Raw genomic sequence first — 18,337 nt, forward strand, 5'->3', positions numbered from 1 at the left:
GGTTTCCCAGAAATCCCAGGTACAGGATGGAAATGGAACATGTTGGAATTTTGGGAAACTTACCTGCCAGAAGACTGGTGTTGACATTGTTCCTATAAGAGGACCATGAACTGATGTATGGACTGATGGCGGTGGTTCTAGCATATGTTATATTTGCTCCCCGTCTACATTTCCTGTGTTCAGGTGTGTGTAGAAAGAGTTTGTCAGCTACTGAGATCTAGACACTAGCATAAATAAATACATGTAAGATGGTGCTATATCATTTGAAGCACCCAAATGGAAACCTGAGTTAAGCACTTCAGGAAGAAACTTGCACTTGGAGACGTGGATGTCTATTAAGGCAGCCCCCCGCACCTCTCTGATTCAGAGGGGTTGGGTTGAATTCGGAAGACCCATATCAGTTGAATGCATTCAGTTGTACAACCTGCTAGTTATCCCCCTTTCCTTTGGCTCTTTTGTGTTTATTTATGATAGTGTAGTATGACTCTGTCCACATGGGGTCAGAAACGAGTCCGTAATATGTTTACCCACAACAACAGCCTGCCCTGGATGTAACTGGACTTTACATTACCATGCCGAATCAAAATCAAATAATATATTGATCACATGCGCCGAATACAATAGGTGTAGGCCGTACCGTTAAATGCTTACTTACAAGCCCTTAACCAATAATGCAGGGTTTTAACAAAGTAAGAGAAAATGTGCTAAATAATCTAAAGGATCGATAGCCTCATTATTGTTATTTTATTGTGTTACTATGTACAAAGCCTTCATACCCACTACAGAGGTTTCTGTAATCTTATCAGTCCATTGTTATGATGATCCCCACACTGGAGTGCCTTATGAATATGGGCCATGTTCTTATCTTGTTAAGCCAAAGGATGTAAGGAAATAAGAAGTCATGAGAATCATATGTACACTACCGGTCAAAGGTTTTACAACACCTACTCATTCAAGGGTTTTTCTTTATTTGTACTATTTTCTACATTGTAGAATAATAGTGAAGATGTCAAAACTATGAAATAACCAAATCAAATTTTATTTGTCTCATGCGCCGAATACAACTGCTGTAGACCTTACAGTGAAATGCTTACTTACAAGCCCTATACCAACAATGCAGTTTTAAGAAAATACAAAAAAAATAGATTAGAATAACAAATAATTAAAGAGCAGCAGTAAATAACAATAGCGGGGCTTTATACAGGGAGTACTGGTACAGAGTCAATGTGGAGGCTATATACAGGGGGTACCGGTACAGAGTCAATGTGGAGGCTATATACAGGGGGTACCGGTACAGAGTCTATGTGGAGGCTATATACAGGGGGTACCGGTACAGAGTCTATGTGGAGGCTATATACAGGGGGTACCGGTACAGAGTCTATGTGCAGGAGCACCGGTGTCGAGGTAATTGAGGTAATATGTAGGTAAGAGTTATTAAGAGTAGCAGAAGTGTAGGGGGGGGGGCAATGCAAATAGTCTGGGTAACCATTTGATTAGCTGTTCAGGAGAAGCTGTTTAGAAGCCTCTTGGACCTAGACTTGGTGCTTTGGTACCGCTTGCCGTGCGATAGCAGAGGGAACAGTCTGACGAGGGTGGCAGGAGTCTGACAATTGTTAGGGCCTTCCTCTGACACCGCCTGGTATAGAGGTCCTGGATGGCAGGGAGCTTGGCCCCAGTGATGTCCTGGGCCGTATGCACTACCCTCTGTAGTGCCTTGCGGTCGGAGGCCGAGCGGTTGCCATACCAGGCAGTGATGCAACCAGTCAGGATGCTTTCGATGGTGCAGCTATAGAACCTTTTGAGGATCTGAGGACCCATGCAAATTCTTTTCAGTCTCCTGAGGGGGAATAGGTTTTGCCGTGCCCTCTTCACGACTGTCTTGGTGTGTTTGGACCATTCTAGTTTGTTGGTGATGTGGACGCCAACGGACTTGAAGCTTTCAACCTGTTCCACTACAGCCCCGTCGATGAGATTGGGGGCATGCTCAGTCCTCCTTTTCCTGTAGTCCACAATCATCTCCTTTTGTCTTGATCACATTGAGGGAGAGGTTTTTGTCCTTGCACCACATGGTCAGGTCTCTGACCTCCTCCCTATAGGCTGTCTCGTTGTTGTCGGTGATCAGGCCTACCACTTGCTGTGTCATCAGCAATCTTAATGATGGTGTTGGAGTCGTGCCTGGCTGTGCAGTCATGAGTGAACATGGAGTACAGGAGTGGACTGAGCACGCACTCCTGAGGGGTCCCCGTGTTGAGGATCAGCGTGGCGGATGTGTTACCTACCCTTACCACCTGGGGGCGGCCGGAACAGCTGACGCTCTCATGCATGTTTCAGTGTTATTTTGCTTGTCTGGTAGGCTCGTGTCACTGGGTAGTTCTCAGTGGAATCATGTAGCACACATGGAATCATGTAGTAACCAAACAAGTGTAAACAAATCCAAATATATTTTATATTTGAGATTCTTCAAATAGCCACCCTTTGCCTTGATGACAGCTTTGCACACTCTTGGCATTCGCTCAACCAGCTTCATGAGGTAGTCACCTGGAATGCATTTCAATTAACAGGTGTGCCTTGTTAATTTGTGGAATTTCTTTCCTTCTTAATGTGTTTGAGCCAATCAGTTGTATTGTGACATGGTAGGTGCGGTATATAGAAGAAGGTATGGACTTGGTCTTTTACCAAATAGGGCTATGGAAAGAACAGCTCAAATAAGCAAAGAGAAAAAACTACAGTCCATCATTACTTTAAGACATGGTCAGTCAATACAGAACATTTCAAGAACTTTAAATGTTTCTTCAAGTGCAGTCGCAAAAACCATCAAGCGCTATGATGAAACTGGCTCTCATGAGGACCACCTCAGGAATGTAAGACCCAGAGTTACCTCTGCTGCAGAAGAAAAGTTCATTTGAGTTACAAGCCTCAGAAATTGCAGCCCAAATAAATGCTTCACAGAGTACAAGTAACAGACACATCTCAACATCAACTGTTCAGAGGAGACTGTGATTCAGGCCTTCATGGTTGAATTGCTGAAAGAAACCACTAGTAAAGGACACCAATAAGAAGAAGAGACTTGCTTGGGCCAAGAAATATGAGCATTGAACATTAGACTGGTATAAATTTGTCCTTTGGTCTGGAGTCCAAATTGGAGATATTTGGTTCAAGCAACACAGGACTTACAAGGCCAAGCAACACAGGACTTACAAGGCCAAGCAACACAGGACTTACAAGGCCAAGCAACACAGGACTTACAAGGCAACACAGGACTTACAAGGCCAAGCAACACAGGACTTACAAGGCCAAGCAACACAGGACTTACAAGGCCAAGCAACACAGGACTTACAAGGCCAAGCAACACAGGACTTACAAGGCCAAGCAACACAGGACTTACAAGGCCAAGCAACACAGGACTTACAAGGCCAAGCAACACAGGACTTACAAGGCCAAGCAACACAGGACTTACATGTATGTTACAGGGCTATAAAAAGATGAGGCCATACTCTCTTTGGAGCACTGATGCTCTGTCCCAATGCACATCTCTCCTAAGGGAATGTTTACCAATGATTTCTCCCAGCCCACCCATGGCACGGTAGCTAAGCCCTTAGCCTTTACCTCTTAAGTCAATCTCATCGATGCTCAGACTTTATTCTCTATGGTCTTTTGTACAAGATGTGTTATTTTGGCACTAGGAAACTTTATGCAATCGTTTTTTTATTGAACCTTTATTTAACTAGCAAGTTGGTTAAGGACAAATTGTTATTTACAATTACGGCCTACCCCGGCCAAACCTGGACAACGCTGGGCCAATTGTGCGCTACCCTATGGGACTCCCAATTACAGCCGGATGTGATACAGCCTGGATTCAAACCAGGGAATGTAGTGACACCTCTCTGCACTGAGATGCATTGCCTTAGACCGCTGCGCCCCTCGAGAGCCGTGTTTAGTCGACTGAAACCAGGGTTATGTTCAGCAGTGTAAATGTGGGAGAAAACATTTTGTCAAATGCAAATGACAGATTGAGGTAGCATCTTTTCTGTTTCACAGCATTTCATCCCATTGAGGTGCCTGCCTGCTGAATGTGACCTTGTTCAAACAGTTTTGTGAATCCTATCATGGGTTTAAGACATGATTGTCTCAGTTAATGTATGTACTTAGGGTGAGATTGGTTGCATTGATAAGTGGAGCACCTGAGATGTCTCCATTGAATGTATTCATGTGTTTATTCTGTAGACCTAAACTATGCTTTTGAAACGCTACGGGCCAAAAGTCCATAAGATCTATGCTTGTAACTCAAATGTTCATGTATATCTTCATTTACATCATTACTTGGTTCAGAGTTAGGGCCAATTCCATTTCAATTCAGCCAATTCAGGAAGTAAACTGAAATCCCAATCCCAATTCTAATTATTAAGTAATGGAATTTACATGTCGGTTTACCTGCTGAATTGAAAAGGAATTGAGCCAAACCTTGTCAGAATTCAGGCCTAAAGGGAACATATCAACTCACTGCTGCTCAATATATCCTGACAGTAGTCTACACATGACCTATCCTAGCCTGGTTAAAACAGACTAAATAAACACCTTACCGTATGGACAATGGTGAGTACAGCGTTATGTCTTGTGTAACCAGGCTAGAACTACCCCGTCTTCAGATCCGTTTATTTATGATCACTGTTTAATGATGATATTCTAATAATATATCAGCGAAGGAATGGTTTATTTATTTTTATTTATACATCAATTCTTGTCAGTTTCTTGTTCTGATTTTATAAATGATAAAAGATCAGAATTGTGTTAAAATGTTGTATGTTATTGAGTCATTTTAAAGGCTGTTATTTCTCATACAGAACTTATGATTTGGTTGGTTGTTAGGAATTTTATGAATAAATGACTAAACAATATCCCCATTTTAAATGAAACTGTAACTAAGTAAACTATACCCTGTTTTATTATATTTGATTAACAATATGAGTTCATAAGTGAGGGATTGTGGAGCCTGAAACAGGGGGTAATTACATTTAAATAAATACCATTCCAGCCAGGTTGGAGGAGATTAGGAGTGAGGGTTTTTAAGTGAGGAGAAAAGGTCTTTAAACTATGGTTGAACAGACGAAATTTAGCTCTGGGGTGTTTTAGATAAGGCAGTGAGTGCATTCCTAGGTTTTCTGTTAACTAGAACTGTCAGCTAAGTGGTGATCGATAATGGTGAGGGGTCAAGAGTTAATTCAGTTATATAGTGTGTCCTGTGTGTGCGCTAGTGAGACGGAATGAACTTTTAAACTTGCTTTGTCTCGGTCGGGAGGAGGAGATTCATTCACCAATGACGTCATATTTTGTATATAAACTGTTATTCGTGGTTACATGGCAGCGCGCTCCGAGAATAAAAACTATTATCTATTTTTGATAAGACTGGTCTCTGTCTATTTTATGCAAATAAGAATCTTACAAATTCTCATTAAATAGACTAAGTGAATTCAATGAATGAAAACATATTGGAAATAATGAAATTACAGTAACATTGGTGTAGTTTACTCATCATGTAAGAAATGTATTGTTATCTTAACAAATAGGTTACATAAATATATCCTTTGAATATGTAAAACCTGCTATAATATGCTAAACCTGTTATTATGGTTCAGTCTCCACTTCAGTTTCCTGAGAAGGACTGCTGTGGGTGTTGGTCCTGCCCTGTGCTTTACACACTACTGTCTGTAACTTTGAGATTAGATTGCTGCACAACATCTCTGAGTAAACCAGATATTATTTTTGCTTCTCCATTCCTACGTGGCTTGAGGTAGAAGTTGCCTTTTAACTGAACTAGGATCAGCTTACCCTCCTCTAGTGTCTCTTGACAAACGGGTTGCTTCCGTTAATGTGCCATTGTTCCGGCTTAACACTTCTGTACGTAACTGAACCTCAGTTTGGCATAGAGGAACTTGGTCAATGCCTTATCTGCTGGTTGCTCACATGACATCCCCCGGACACAAACTAGTAGCTCGCTAGATGGAGATCTCTGAGGGTATTTTTACTGAGTCCATTTCACAAGTAACTAGTTTGCTTCAACTGCCTTCACTAAAACCACTGCAAAGGTCTTGCCTGCTAACTTTTGGTTTAGAATCATGACTGTAGAAAAGGCCCATGGAGTTGGTGGAATAATCCTTTAATTCATTGCCATTTACTCAGCTGGGCCAGGGGCGCTTTAATTAGGTCAGGTGGAAATGTCCACAGACTACTCAGTAAATATACCACTTTATGGTTAAAGGAATTCCTGCCTCAGTCTCATCCATTCCTCTGTCACCTGACACGTGACCACCTGTTCACCTTCACTGTCAGTTATCCTACCTGTCCAGCTACCCACACAGATTCCACTAATCTTTCAATGACCTTCTGGCATGTCTGTTGGAAGAGTTGAAGAGGACCCTCCCAGGAACAATTTTATTTCCCTTTTTAAAGTTACCAAAAGAGTCTTTAATCCCAGACCCTATTCACTGCTTTCGCTTAGGGTATGGTTTTATGAGACCATCTGCCAATCCAATCAACACAAGACTTTAGATGACTTTCTAGGGTTCTCAAACGTTTTCACTCAAGCCGTCCTTCCAGCATTGGGGAACATCTCGCGCCCCCGTCTATTTCTATTGGCACGAACACTGTTTATGACACAAACTGTTCACACCCCTCTTGTTGCCGGAGAGAACATTTAGCATATTTACGCCTTATTTCCCGCAATTCTACACATTTTCTCATGTCTGTCTTCATGTGATATTTGAGTGACTCAAACATTACAACAAACTCTATGGGCTAAAAAAAACGTTAGCTGATATGGGCTAGTTGAGCTGGACATTTCTGTTATAAATAGCTCTCTAAGATATGCAATAACTGACATGACAAGAGGAATGCTGATGATGCACAACACAATTTCGAAATGGCACCTTATGCATTCTACTCAAGAGTAAGTTGAAAGCCGGACTGAGTTTTTGAAAGCTGGACCCCCCCCCCAGACCAAACCACATACAGTCCTGCTTCACTATGGAACTATATTAGTACATCCTTCTGTACCCTGCAGTGAAATAGTTGGAATCCATATTTGCATATATTTTCTTGATACCAGGCTACCAGGCTGCCCACTGTTGTCTGATGTCACCTCATGATTTGACTGCTAAATATGTGTAGCTTATTAATGGATGGCTAGAGAGCTACGCTCTACCTTTCTGAGTAGTCACTGTAGATGAAAACATGTTCAATTGCTTTCATTGGCTTATTTTCACACTGCCCAAGTTTAAGACAATGGTTTAGCATTTCCAAGAACAAGCTATATTTTCAAGAATCAAATTTCTTTACTTTTGGCTTCAGGAGAAACATAAGAAATAATATTTCCAATAACCTTTTTGAGGAATAGCAACTTTGCTTAACTTTCTCCATAAGTCTATAGTTAAGGAAAAAATTGCAGTTCAGACATTTCTTAAAGTGTTGTTAATCTAGGCCCTGCTCTCAACCCTTCTGAGCATTCATTGTCTCTGCCCCCTTGAACCCTGTTTCCCCTCCTGTATTCAACCTGGCCTGGTCTTCAATCTGCTGTCTCCTATGGTAATGCTGTATTGGCAAGACGACACAATCAGTTCTGGGATCTGGAACTCCCTAAAAACACGCCACTTCAATACAGCTACGACTTCTCCTAGCAGGTTAGGAGATTTAACTTAAGGTTAGGAAAAAGACTAGGGTTAGCGAAAATGCTACGAAAGTGATTTGTATCGAAGTGCCGTGTTTTTAGGGAGTCCCTATTAGACCCGTTTCCTTGAATCGTTTTGAAACACAGCGGCATTTCCTAGAACACTGTTTCGCTCCTCCTACAGTATATACTGTATAACATATTACTAAATGGCCTATACCCATCTACCCCCATTAGCATTGGTACATTGGGAGCATTAGGAAAATAAACCCTGTCAAGTGTAAGTACTGATATTTGTTTGAATTTTGACCTGGGAAGTTTCTATTGGAACCCCAGTGGTCGTGAGTGTGTTGGATTGTGTGGGTGCATCCACAGAATAGTGAGCTGACCTATACAGGTCTACACTGCTCAATGATTTGGAAACCAAATCATGTAATGTAAAGAAACCAACGTGACAGTGATGTTTTCATCAAACAAAAGAAGTAGGCACTTCAATGGGGAGAGGAAGTGGATTTGTTTTATCTTATGTCTACAACTTTTTTAACTTTCTGAAGCTTTAATAAGTACTTACTCGCAGAGTCCTCTTGGTCCTGGGTAGGTCATAATGTCGCAACAATCTTCTGCCACTGGATTCTGTCTTTGGCCACAGCTTGATTATATACTTATACTTAGTGTACAAAACATGAGGAACACTTTCCTAATATTGATTTGCACCCACTTTTACCCTTAGAACAGCCTCAATTCGTCAGGTCATGGACTCTACAAGGTATTGAAAGCGTTCCACAGGGATGCTGGCCCACGTTGACTCCAATGCTTCCCACAGTTGTCAAGTTAGGTGGATGTCCTTTGGGTGGTGGACCATTCTTGATATGCACGAGAAACTGTTGGGCATGAAAAACCCAGCAGTGTTGGTGTTCTTGACACACTCAAACCGGTGCGCCTGGCACCTACTACCATACCCCATTCAAAGGCACTTCAATATTTTGTCTTGCCCATTCTCCCTCTGAATGGCAAAGATACATAATACATTTCTCAATTGTCTCAAGGCTTAAAAATGATTCTTTAACCTGTCTCCTCCCCTTCATCTACACTGATTGAAGTGGATTTAACAAGTGACATCATAGCTTTCGCCTGGTTAGTCTGTCATGGAAACAGCAGGTATTCTTAATGTTTTGTATACTAAGTGTATACTTGACTTACCTAGTTAAATAAGATTAAATATAGATTTTTTTAAGTGCCAGAAACCATTATATTTACATTTGAGTCATTTAGCAGATGCTCGTATCCAGAGTGTACTACAGTTAGTGCATTCATCTTCAGATAGCTGGGTGAGACAACCACATATCACATTCATAGAAAGTACATTTTTCCTCAAAGTAGTTATCAGCAAAGTCAGTGCTTATACAAAAAAATGAGGGGGGGTTATTTAAGATACTCACAGGTGCCACTGACCACAAAAGTGCCAACGACCACTGTTTGCTAAAATAAATTGTGATGTTTCCTTATGAAATAGGAAGAAAGTTGCCAGTTATTGTTTCATCCTCCTAATGTTGAGTGTTAGGGTTGGGGATAGAGTAAACTGATCCTAGACCTATGGTTAAGTACAACTTAAATATTGCTTCAAGACTGCCTGTGATTTATCAAGAGAAAGAAGAACATGTACTGAACAAAAGTATAAACACAACATGTAAAGTGTTGGTCCAATGTTTCATGAGCTGAAATAAAAGATCCCAGAAATGTTACATATAATAATTGTGTGCAGAAATGTTACATATAATAATTGTGTGCAGAAATGTTACATACGCACAAAAATCAATTGGCATGCTGACTGCAGGAATGTCCACCAGAGCTGTTGCCAGAGAATTTGTTCATTTCTCTACCATAAACCACCTCCAGAGTCATTTCAGACAATTTGGCTGTACTTTCAACCGGCCTCACAACTGCAGACCACGTGTTACCATGACCACGTGTTACAATGCCAGCCCAGAACCTCCTCTTCCGGCTTCTTCATCTTTGGTATCATCTGAGACCAGCCACACTGACAGCTGATGAAACTGAAGAATATTTCTGTTTGGAATGAAGACCTTTTCTGGATGAAAAATCGTTGAAATCCTAGGCCCACCCATGACTGTGCCCCTTCCCAGTCATGTGAAATCCATAGATTCGGTCCTAAATAATTTATTTCAATTGACTGATTTATTTATATGAACTTTAAATCAGTAAAATCGTTGAAATTGTTGCATGTTGCGTTTATATTTTTGATCAGTATAGATACCATTCTCAAGAAAGTAGATACCATTTCACCCTAGGAGGAAAAACCCTGTACCACACCACCAACTATATTTACCTTGGTCTGACTAGAAGTTATACTGAGCAGTTTGACATGGCCATAATGTCTCTAACAGATAAAACATGCAGAGCATATTTAGCCATTAGAAAGACCCTGTATAAATTAACCCCCAATTAGAATTAAACTTAAATTATTTGACTATGTCGTAACTCCAATCATTCTATATAGCAGTGAAATTCGGGGACCTCAATACAATTGAGGAAAATACATCATGGGATAGAAGCCCCACCAACATTTTACACCTGGAATGTTGTTCTTCTGGACTCACCTCACCTAAGAGAGAGAGAGGGGGAGAGAGAAATAAGGGGGAGAGAGAGAGAAGGGGAGAGAGAGAGAGAAGAGGGGAGAGAGAGAGAGAGGAGTGGAGAGAGGGAGGGGGAGAGAGAGAGAGAGGAGGGGAGAGAGAAATAAGGAGGAGAGAGAGAGAGGAGGGGAGAGAGAAATAAGGGGGAGAGAGAGAGGAGGGGAGAGAGAGAGAAGGGGGAGAGAGAGGAGGGGAGAGAGAGAGAAGGGGGAGAGAGAGAGAGGAGGAGGGTGAGAGAGGAGGGGGAGAGAGAAAGAAGGGGGAGAGAGAGAGGGGGAGAGACAGAGAGGAGGGGGTGAGAGAGAGAGAAGGGGGAGAGAGGAGGGGGAGAGAGAGAGAGGGGGGGAGAGAGAGAGAGGAGGGGGGAGAGAGAGAGAGAAGGTGGAAAGAGAGAGAGGAGGGGGGAGAGAGATAATGTGAATAGAAGATGATCTTCAGGCATGATACAGGGGTGGGGTCAAACAGAACACCAGCCCACATGAAACATTATCACATGCCTCTGCCTCTAGCTAGTTGTTTAAATGCTTTTACATTGCATGTGTGGTGTCAGTACATTAGGGGTTGTTTATGAGAGAGAGAGAGAGAGGTCTACGTATATTCATGAGCAGAAAGGGGAACTCTAATATGGTCCAGACTCTCTCAAAGTGAACAACTAACACACTTGTAGTAGGTGATCATAGAGTTAACCAGTGGATATCTCCTGTCTATTCTGTGTGCGTTTACCACCATGCCATCCTACACAGTGATGGTGGCTACAGGGAGCCAGTGGTTTGCAGGGACTGATGACTACATATACATCACCCTGGTGGGAACAGAGGGCTGCAGTGAGAGGACTTTACTGGACAAACCATTCTACAATGACTTCGAGAGAGGGGCGGTGAGTTGAGTTACAGTGGCTTGTGTGGTTAGGGTTTTGTCTGTCGTGCTCACTAACCAGAGTTCGTGTTAGAGTGAGATTGAAGGTTTCACAGTGTGTGCATTACTTGAAAGACAGAGTTGACCTTGTTAATGAAAATCATTAGAAATATTGTACCTTCATCAGACTTGAGACCGGATATGTAGAAAGCTTCCTCTGGTATTTGTCCTGAAGACTAAACTTCAAAAGAAAGGAATTGATTGTGCTCTTTAGGATGACTGATTACTAGTTGTGTAGACAATTACGTACACTATATATTCAAAAGTATGTGGACACCCCTTCGCATTAGTGGATTCGGCTATTTCAACCACACCCATTGCTGACAGGTGTATAAAATCGAGCACACATGCAATCTCAATAGACAAACATTGGCAGTAGAATGGCCTTAATGAAGAGCTCAGTGACTTTCAACGTGGCACAATCATAGGATGCCACCTTTCCAACAAGTCAGTTCGTCAAATTTGTGCCCTTGTAGAGCTGCCCCGGTCAACTGTAAGTGCTGTTATTGTGAAGTGGAAATGTCCAGGTGCAACAACGGCTCAACCGCAAAGTGGTAGGCCACACAAGCTCACAGAACGGGACCGCAGAGTGCTGCAGCGCATACAAATCGCCTGTCCTCGGTTGCAATACTCTCTACCAAGATCCAAACTGCCTCTGGAAGCAACGTCAGCACAAGAAATGTTTGTCAGGATCTTCATGAAATGGGTTTCCATGACCGAGCACCCGCACACAAGCCTAAGATCACCATGTGCAATGCCAAGAGTCGGCTAGAGTGGTGTAAAGCTCGCCTCCATTAGACTCTAGAGCAGTGGAAACATTCTCTGGAGTGATGAATCTTGTGGATGCCATGAGAACCCTACCTGCCCCAATGCACATTGCCAACTGTAAAGTTTGGTGGAGGAGGAATAATGGTCTGGGGCATTTTGTCATGCTTCGGGCTGGGCCCTTTAGATCCAATGAAGGGACATCTTAACTCTACAGCATACAATGACATTCTAGACAATTCTGTGCTTCCAACATTGTGGCAACTGTCGTGTAAATTTCCTGTATTTACCAAATCATGAGAGCAAACCACACACAAGTCAGAGTTAGTTATCACAAAGTCCATCTTTAATTATATGAGCTTCATCACAACCCTGTGACTCTCAGATCAATTCAGTGTCTATCAATGAATTCCCTGAGAGTCCCTTACACATTGCAACTGAGATCCTTTATAGCAAAGACACACATAGCCAGACAGCATTGGCATAATTTATCGTTCAGCTTTGTCTCCTAAACTATGTTATTTTCTCAAACTCAGAACCATAAACAAATCCTCCATATCAACAGGCATATATCAAATCCATCCTATCTTGACAAGATCACAGAGACACATTGACTGGCACACAGACATTGTGGAGCCAAGAGATACACGCTTGACCTCTCCCCTCTCTCCGGCCCAAGTAACTTAGTCTTGACATAGAACAGATAACTGCAACCCCGGCCACAGTATTATACAAAAATAAACATTCTGATGAGAAGTAACTTACAAACATATGATGAATATAAAACATCTTACCTATGTTACCAACTAATTCTGATTATTCCCCAACACAACAGTTGGGGGAAAGTCCCTTTGTAGGCCTCCTTGCTCGCACACGCTTTTTCAGTTCTGCCCACAAATATTCTATGGGATTGAGGTTAGGGCTTTGTGATGGCCACTCCAATACCTTGACTTTGTTGTCCTTAAGCCATTTTGCCACAACTTTGGAAGTATGCTTGGGATCATTGTCCATTTGGAAGACCCATTTGCGACCAATCTTTAACTTCCTGACTGATGTCTTGAGATGTTGCTTCAATATATCCACATATATTGGATATATATATAATTTTCCACCCTCATGAGACCATCTATTTTGTGAAGTGCACCAGTCCCTCCTGCAGCAAAGCACCCCCACAACATGATGCTGCCACCCCCGTGCTTCACAGTTGGGATGGTGTTCTTCGGCTTGCAAGCCTCCTGTCGATATAGGACTCGTTTTACTATGAATGTAGATACTTTTGAACCTGTTTCCTCGAGCATCTCCACAAGGTCCTTTGTTGTTGTTCTGGGATTGATTTGCACTTTTTGCACCAAAGTACATTCATCTCTACGAGACAGAACACGTCTCCTTCCTGAGCAGTATGATGGCTGCGTGGTCCCATGGTGTTTATACTTGCATACTATTATTTGTACAGATGAATGTGGTACGTTTGGAAATTGCTCCTAAGGATGAACCAGACTGTCTTGGCTGATTTCTTTTGATTTTCCCATGATGTCAAGCAAAGAGGCACTGGGTTTGAAGGTAGGCCTTGAAATACATCCACAGGTTCACCTCCAATTGACTCAAATGATGTCAATTAGCTTATCAGAAGCTTCTAAAGCCATGACATAATTTTCTGGAATTTTCCAAGCTGTTTAAAGGCACAGTCAACCTAGTGTATGTAAACGTCTGACCCACTGGAATTGTGATACAGTGAAATATAAGTGAAATAATCTGTCTGTTAACAATTGTTGTAAAAATGACTTGTGTCATGCACAGTAGATGTCCTAACCGACTTGCCAAAACTATAGTTTGTTAACAAGAAATGTGTGGAGTGGTTGAAAAACAAGTTTTAATGACTCCAACCTAAGTGTATGGAAACTTCAGACAACTGTATATACACAATGACATTCTAGACAATTCTGTGCTTCCAACTTTGTGGCAACAGTATGGGGAAGGCCCTTTCCTGTTTCAGCATCATTTTTTTATTTTACTGTTCCCCAGTGTAAGATCTGCCACAGAATGTGTTGCAGGATCAAGCCCAGCCCTGTAGAAACATCTGTCATCAGGTTCACACTGCAAGCTGAGAAAAGAGGAACCACTCCGTCAGTCAGTGAGGTTACACATAAACTTGATGAGCTCTATTCTCTTAAATAAATTGTGCCTGAAATTGTGTTCCAATATGAGTCAAGGGGAGTAATCCATAGAGATGACGTAAAGAGACTTTACTGTGATTCGTTCCATTTACACATGGCTATTTACCTGGGTGTCACCTGGAAATACAATGGATTGGATTATATAATGCATTTTTCAAGGCTCAAATCTCTTTACATTGATTGTCCTGTAGAAACTTGCCTTTACCACTGCACAGTACAGTACTAGATAAAAGGGTTACGCTCCGGTGCAGAGTGAGTCCTGGAGGCGCCATCACCACCATCGCTGTTACTTTGTATAAGGGTGGTCTAAAGGAATCAGATTACTAAATTCAATTCTCTGCTCTTTCACTCTAAAGAAGCAAAATAACAACATAAGGCCTATTGACAAACGTCTTCTACAGCCAATAGCTGATGAGTGACCTGCTCGTGACCTCATGGTCCATGAACACCACATGGAAGTTCAATAAAAAGCTTCCCTATCTGATCAAAATTGTTAACTCATTCTGGCATTAAAAGCTTCACCAGTGTCTGAATCTTGTTCACTAGATCCAGTTGTACTCTTTAGTTCAGGATGCATCGGCTGTATACTTCCTCTACTGCACTAACCATCAGTGACTCATGAGCTCGTATCAACCTCATGCTGTCTCTTTCTGACTGATGTATCTGGATGCCAGAAAGAGAACCTGGTGCAAAATTAACAGCTATGGGGATCCCAACAAACACAATAAACCTTGTTCAGTATAAGTCATTATTTTAATCACTTTCCGTAACAGTGATAACCTGGTAATAACTATTGTCCGTCCTCAGGTTAGGCTGAATCTGGGTCCAGGAATTAGCACATTATGTTTACTCTACACAGGATGAGAGCAAGCTCAATCGCTCTAAACCTGGTTGTCCATCCTCAGGTGGACTCGTATGATGTGACGGTGGGGGAGAACCTGGGAGAGATGGAGCTGGTGAAGGTAGAGAAGAATAAGTACTGGGTTCATGATGACTGGTACTGTAAGTACATCACAGTGAAGACTCCCTCTGGAGACTACGTAGAGTTCCCCTGCTTCCGCTGGCTGGTGGACGACAAGGAGGTGGTCCTTAGGGACGGCAGAGGTACCTGTCTGTCTGTTGGTCGGTCACATCTGTCTGTCTGTCTGTCTGTCTGTCTGTCTGTCTGTCTGTCTGTCTGTCTGTCTGTCTGTTGGTCACATCTGTCTGTTTGCCGGTCTGTCTGTCTGTCTGTCTGTCTGTCTGTCTGTCTGTCTGTCTGTCTGTCTGTCTGTCTGTCATTAAACTGTCTCCTCTCCTTATCTTAAGGAACACATAAGTCAATCCAGAAACATCTTCATTACGGGTTTTCACTTTTTTTTAAGCACGGTTGCCAAAGGATGACAAGACCAGACTGGAGAAGCAGCACCGACGTAAAGAGCTGGAGAGCAGACGGAAAACCTACAGGCAAGAGCTGGGTTTATGGTGTAGCACACATCTACATCACCAAGATGCGTTAAACAAATACATGTATTCAATGTATTGAACTAGTCAATGTTTTCTAGTATCCAATGCACTGACTTTATAAAGTGTAGCCTAACAGTAAAATATCTGTGCACAGTGTTATGTAGTGTAGTCCTAATTCAGTAGTGCTGCTGAACGTGCTAGTGATTCTGTGATGTCCTGCTGTGTATAGATGGACTGAGTGGCAGCCTGGGTTTCCTATGAGTATAGATGCCAACACACACAAGGAGCTTCCCAGAGACATCCAGTTTGACAGCGAGAAAGGAGTGGACTTCATTCTCAACTACAGTAAGGCGTAAGTACTGCATCCATACTACACTCTGTAACCATTGTCCTATCATTACAGGGTTACAGGTTCAAACCCTGCTACAACTGTTTCCCCTCTTCACTGTTTCCCCTCACAACTGTTTCCCCACATCACTGTTTCCCCTCACAACTGTTTCCCCTCATCACTGTTTCCCCTCATCACTGTTTCCCCTCACAACTGTTTCCCCTCATCACTGTTTCCCCTCACCACTGTTTCCACTCATCACTGTTTCCCCTCATCACTGTTTCCCCTCAAAACTATTTCCCCTCATCACTGTTTCCCCTCATCACTTTACTGTTGTTTATTTTACTCTTATTATTATCTATCCTTTTGCCTAGTCACTTTACCCTGCCTTCATGTACATATTTACCTCAAATACCTTATTATTATCTATCCTGATGCCTAGTCACTTTACCCTGCCTTCATGTACATATTTACCTCAAATACCTTATTATTATCTATCCTTTTGCCTAGTTACTTTACTCTGCCTTCATATACATATCTACCTCAAATACCTTATTATTATCTATCCTGATGCCTAGTCACTTTACCCTGCCTTCATGTACAGTGGGGCAAAAAAGTATTTAGTCAGCCACCAATTGTGCAAGTTCTCCCACTTAAAAAGATGATAGAGGCCTGTCATTTTCATCATAGGTACACCTCAACTATGACAGACAAAATGAGAAAAAAATCCAGAAAATCACATTGTAGGATTTTTTCTGAATTTATTTACAAATTATGGTGGAAAATAAATATTTGGTCACCTACAAACAAGCAAGATTTCTGGCTCTCACAGACCTGTAACTTCTTCTTTAAGAGGCTCCTCTGTCCTCCATTCGTTACCTGTATTAATGGCACCTGTTTGAACATGTTATCAGTATAAAAGACACCTGTCCACAACCTCAAACAGTCACACTCCAAACTCTACTATGGCCAAGACCAAAGAGCTGTCAAAGGACACCAGAAACAAAATTGTAGACCTGCACCAGGCTGGGAAGACTGAATCTGCAATAGGTAAGCAGCTTGGTTTGAAGAAATCAACTGTGGGAGCAATTATTAGGAAATGGAAGCCATACAAGACCACTGATAATCTCCCTCGATCTGGGGCTCCAGGCAAGATCTCACCCCGTGGGGTCAAAATGATCACAAGAACGGTGAGCAAAAATACCAGAACCACACTGGGGGACCTAGTGAATGACCTGCAGAGAGCTGGGACCAAAGTAACAAAGCCTACCATCAGTAACACACTACGCCGCCAGGGACTCAAATCCTGCAGTGCCAGACGTGTCCCCCTGCTTAAGCCAGTACATGTCCAGGCCCGTCTGAAGTTTGCTAGAGAGCATTTGGATGATCCAGAAGAAGATTGGGAGAATGTCATATGGTCAGATGAAACCAAAATAGAACTTTTTGGTAAAAACTCAACTCGTCGTGTTTGGAGGACAAAGAATGCTGAGTTGCATCCAAAGAACACCATACCTACTGTGAAGCATGGGGGTGGAAACATCATACTCCCTGTATATAGCTCCACATTGATCTGGTACTGGTACTCCCTGTATGTAGCTCCATGTTGATCTGGAACTGGTAGACCTAGTCTTTCCAATGTGCAGATATACACTGGGTGTAATTTGTGCTCTCTACAGTGCTAAACCTACAGCAGGCCTCTTTCCAATGTGGAGATTTACACTGGGTTTAATTTGTACTCTCTACAGTGCTAAACCTACAGCAGGCCTCTTTCCAATGTGGAGATGTCCATGTAGAAGACCCAAGCTTGTCATAATAGGGCATTTTCTGTTTTTAGGGGCAATATTTGTTTATTGCATTGACACTTATGCTCTAAATGTCAGGTTGTCCAGGATGGAGCTGTCATCTAGTGAGGTGTTCCTCGAAATGTTTTTTTTATTGTTCTCAAAGGGACTTCTTGGTTTGAATAAAGGCTAAATGGGAAACAGAAATCCATTGTTGGCTCAGCAGGTGGGTGGTGAGTAGTATGTAAATGTGACTAAAAGGTAACCTGTTTTAAAGCTCTGTATGAAAGCCTGTGGAACAGGATAGTTCATGTATGAGTAACCAGGGACATTTGCATGTATCCTACACATCACCAGACCTAAACACAAACACATATTGTTTCAATTTTTTTATTTTTTTTTATTTTACCTTTATTTAACCAGGTAGGCTAGTTGAGAACAAGTTCTCATTTACAACTGCGACCTGGCCAAGATAAAGCAAAGCAGTGCGAAACAAACAACAACACATACACATGGAATAAACAAACGTACAGTCAATAACACAATAGAAAAAAAATAAAGTCTATATACAGTGTGTGCAAATGGCGTGAGGAGGTAAGGCAATAAATAGGACA

The 18,337-nt window shown here is 42.1% G+C and overlaps 1 protein-coding gene across 4 annotated transcripts in view; it reads left to right on the top strand.

Annotated features, from left to right (window-relative positions):
• The window catches only part of LOC112253187 (polyunsaturated fatty acid 5-lipoxygenase), a 35,820-nt gene that overhangs the window by 6,044 nt on the left and 11,439 nt on the right, over nt 1-18,337 (top strand). For 2 of the 4 annotated variants that reach the window (XM_024425201.2, XM_024425200.2), the window contains exons 3-6: nt 11,058-11,191; nt 15,074-15,272; nt 15,533-15,614; nt 15,844-15,966. In XM_024425201.2, coding sequence (XP_024280969.1) covers nt 11,060-11,191; nt 15,074-15,272; nt 15,533-15,614; nt 15,844-15,966 — 536 coding nt within the window. In that variant the 5' untranslated portion in view covers nt 11,058-11,059. Of the gene's footprint in view, nt 1-10,781; nt 11,192-15,073; nt 15,273-15,532; nt 15,615-15,843; nt 15,967-18,337 lie in introns of those variants that run through there. The other 2 variants (XM_024425199.2, XM_024425202.2) reach the window with 2 other exon arrangements.

Source organism: Oncorhynchus tshawytscha, linkage group LG16, assembly GCF_018296145.1.
Source record: "Oncorhynchus tshawytscha isolate Ot180627B linkage group LG16, Otsh_v2.0, whole genome shotgun sequence".
Lineage (NCBI taxonomy): Eukaryota > Metazoa > Chordata > Actinopteri > Salmoniformes > Salmonidae > Oncorhynchus > Oncorhynchus tshawytscha.